The following is a 3,931-nucleotide window of genomic DNA, read 5'->3' as shown; positions in this document are numbered from 1 at the left end:
TCGTTATAACTATAATTAACACATTCATAAAAAATTGTGGTAAAAAAACCCGTACATGTCCATTTAGGGTGTATTGTAATGGATATATAGAGTAGGACGCAGAGGAGAGAGAGAGAGAGAGAGAGAGAGAGAGAGAGAGAATTAAAGTCGTATATAGAGTTATATTCAACACTGAGAGAATTAAAGTCATATGTAGAGTTGAATATTCAACACTGACTGAAAAAGGAGCCTTTGTGATTGACCAAGAAAAATACAGAGTGATGGGTGCCAATAGAGTACGACACAGAGAGAGAGTACACAACCTTTTTTTTTTTAATCTTTTTTCTAAATAAACTTTAATAATAAAGAATAAGAATTACCATGAAAGAATAGATATGCTTTTTTAATACAAAAGCTAGATTAGATTTCTATCTTTTTGTTTTGAGTGAAATAAACAATATAAAGGAGATATATTTTGTCTAACAATATCTATAATTAAAATAATTTCATTTATGATTGTCTGCTCTCTCAGCCGAGAAGTGGACATTAAAAATACAATTTTTACATTCAAAGATGAATCATTTATGGTTGCCATATACATAACAAAAATATCTTTTTAGTTCTTTTATTTTTATTTAATTTTCTCACTTCAAAAGTTGATTTATAGTAACCTTTTTACATGTATATGAATGTACATATGTGTGTGTTTTATCTTCTCCCAAGGGATTCTTTAAGAATAGTCTTGAAGTTGGATATGTTGAACTTTAGTTGAATTATTTAGTTTTACATAGATGGTAGTGATTGATAAGAGTTGTTGCGTATATGGATACATCATTTTACTTTTGTATTTTTTTTATACTTATCATTTCACTTTTATTAGATGGAAAATGAAAATAATATTTGCACTAAGAGTGACGTACCAAGAAGTAAAGCAATATGGAATTCAGAGAGTTTGAATTTTTTCTTAGACTTCTGTATCAAAGAGGTTGATGATGGGCATCGTCCTACTACTTATTTAGATAAAGTTGGATATGTAAACTTGATTACAAATATGAAGAAAGCAACTGGAAGAGATTACACTGGACCACAATTGAAAAATAAGTGGGATGGATTAAAAAATGAATGGAAGCTTTGGAAGCAACTCAAGGGAAAAGAAACTGGCTTAGGATGGAATATAAAAAAGAATACAATTGATGCAACTGAAGATTGGTGGAATAGTAAATTACAGGTACATTATAATCTTGTTAAATATTTAATTAACAAATTTTTTTTGTAGAGTCATCCCGATGCTGCAAAGTTTCGCATTCGGGGAATTGAACCAGAGGTAGAGGAAAAATTAGATAGGATTTTCATGAACATTGTTGCTACAGGAGAGTATGCTTGGACACCTTCATTTGGAATAATTCCATCTGAGTCTGAAAAACCTTTTAACAATATTGAAACCTTACATGAACAACTTGAGAGTAGTGACGATGATCTAGAGATGCCTAATACTGATAGATTTCTTAGAGAGAAAAATAACAAGAGATTAGTCGAGCCACTTGAGAAACAAAATAAAGCAATGAAACATGGAAAAGGAAAAATGAAGAAGATAGGGCCTTTAATGATATTTGAGCCAATTGGTCGCCTTGCTGATGCTGTGGAGACAAGGAGTAGAAATATTGAAACAGCTAGAAAGGAGAATAGTATTACCGAAGTTATGAAAATTTTAAATTCTTTGCCTGGAATTGAGAAAGGGAGCAGCTTGTATTTATTTGCAACTTGCTTGTTTATCATGAAAGAGAAGAGAGAGATGTTTGCTTCATTGGAAGAACCTGAGTTGATGCTTACTTGGCTCAAGAATGAGCATACTCTGGGATAATTATAATACTATGACTTATAGTAGTAGTAGTATTTATTTTCTAAACTTTGTGTTATGACGTTAGTATATGTTTATTATGTTATTTCTTTACAGACTTTTTTTTTTAAATTTCTCTCAAGACTTGGTGTTGTCACTATTTGATATAAATATGCTTTATTATGTTTTTCACTTGCATTTGTTATGAAGACTTTATGGCTATTTGGCATGTATTTTATATACTCTTTAATATACACAGGTTTATTTTAAATTAGAAATAATGGCAGACACGGATGAGGAGATTGAGTTACAATCGGCGTCTATAGCTACATACTTTGTTCAACATTATTATACAACATATATTGAAAAGACACCTTGTATGAATTCTTCTCAAACTGGTCATATGTGGTTGATGGAAATATTAAAAGGAAATGAAAGTAGATGTTATAGCATGTTTAGGATGGAGAAAGATGTTTTCATTAAATTATGCTATGAATTGGAAGCTAATTATGGATTTAAGGGTTCAAAGAGAATGTGTGCTCTTGAGATATTAGGCATGTTTTTATTTACATTAGGTCACGGTGCTGGAAACCGATTAACACAAGAGCGATTCCAACACTCAGGCGAGACAGTTAGTCGATATTTCAACAAGGTTTTAGATGTTTTATGTCATATGAGTGTAGATGTATTAAAACCACCAGACCCAGAATTTAAAGATGTTCCTGAAGAGATATTGAAAGATTCTAGATATATGCCTCATTTTAAGGTAAGTCATACTTTAAAATTATACAATTTTTTAATAATTTTTTTTTTCTAACTAGAGTATATTTTTATAATCTTGTATTTTTTTTCTAGAACTGTATTGGCGCAATAGACGGTGTACATGTGAATGCTATAATTCCACCTGAAGATCAAGTACCATTTGTTGGTAGAAAAGGGATACCAACTCAGAATGTCATGGCAATATGTAATTTTGATATGCAATTTATATATGCATATGCTGGGTGGGAAGGTTCTGCTCATGATACAAGAATTTTCTATACAACTTTACGTGATTCAACTTCAAATTTTCCAAAACCTCCCCAAGGTTGTCATCTAAACACATTTATAAAATATTAAAGTCTTTATAATTTTGTAATTATATTTTTATATTTTATTTGACAGGAAAATATTATTTAGTGGATGCGGGATACCCACAAATTACAGGTTTTTTAGGACCATATAAAGGCCAAAGATACCACCTACCACAATTTCAACGAGGTAGCAAACCTACTGGTTATAAAGAGGTATTCAACCAGGCACATTCTTCTCTTCGAAGTGTTATTGAAAGAACTTTTGGAGTATGGAAGAAAAGATGGAAAATATTAAGAGATATGCCTAGTTATCCATATTAGAAGCAAGTGAAAATAGTGATTGCATCAATGACCTTGCATAATTACATTCGAAGGCATGCAAAACGTGATCGACATTTTGAGAAAATTAGAGATAATCCATATTATTGTGTAGAAGATCAAACTAATATTGAAGATGAAGATGAGACAGCTAGAGCTTCAAATTTAAATGAAATGGACAATACTAGAGATCTGATTGCTGCAAGTTTAATGGGATATAATTAAACTATATTCTTATCTATTTTATTTTATTTAAGTTTTGTATTTTGTCGTATCAAATTGACTAAATTTAAATTATTTGTTATGATCAAAATTTATAATAATTTAAAAATAGACAATATTTATGTTGATTTTTTATTTTTTAAAATTTAATTAATCATTTTATTATACGTATATATTAAAAGAATTAAATATTATAAAAAATCATTATTATTTTTAATAAAATAAAAAATAATTATAAATATGTTAATATGTATAAATTTATTCAAACAAAATTAGTTAAATACATATGATACCTATTTTGGTCATTCTGTATTTAACATCTATCTAATAATCTAGTTTACCAAACACTTATATACAACTTTTCCAACTCACAGTATTTCTAAAGTTATAATTTACCAAACACTCAACAGCTTTTTCTCACAGCACAACTATAGTTGCTTTTTCTCACAGCACAGCTACAGCTGCTTTTTCCCACAGCACAGCTGTACCAAACTGGCCCTGA

General features: G+C 29.7%; 2 protein-coding genes across 2 annotated transcripts; both read left to right on the top strand.

Annotated features, from left to right (window-relative positions):
- Positions 1–628: 628 nt before the first annotated feature.
- Positions 629–1,840, top strand: LOC133785780 (L10-interacting MYB domain-containing protein-like). The gene is made up of 2 exons (XM_062224995.1): positions 629–1,207; positions 1,256–1,840. The coding sequence occupies exons 1-2, from the start codon at positions 860–862 to the stop codon at positions 1,838–1,840; spliced, it is 933 nt and encodes a 310-aa protein (XP_062080979.1). The 5' UTR covers positions 629–859.
- Positions 1,841–2,096: 256 nt separating this feature from the next.
- Positions 2,097–3,931, top strand: LOC133785779 (uncharacterized). The gene is made up of 5 exons (XM_062224994.1): positions 2,097–2,582; positions 2,672–2,903; positions 2,981–3,102; positions 3,211–3,412; positions 3,840–3,931. Exons 1-5 carry the CDS (start codon positions 2,097–2,099, stop codon positions 3,929–3,931), a joined length of 1,134 nt encoding a protein of 377 aa, XP_062080978.1.

The sequence above is a fragment of the Humulus lupulus genome, chromosome 6 (assembly GCF_963169125.1).
Source record: "Humulus lupulus chromosome 6, drHumLupu1.1, whole genome shotgun sequence".
In the NCBI taxonomy this organism is placed as follows: Eukaryota; Viridiplantae; Streptophyta; class Magnoliopsida; order Rosales; family Cannabaceae; genus Humulus; species Humulus lupulus.
Note: the sequence above shows the minus strand (reverse complement) of the source record. Positions and strands in the feature narration are given on the sequence as shown.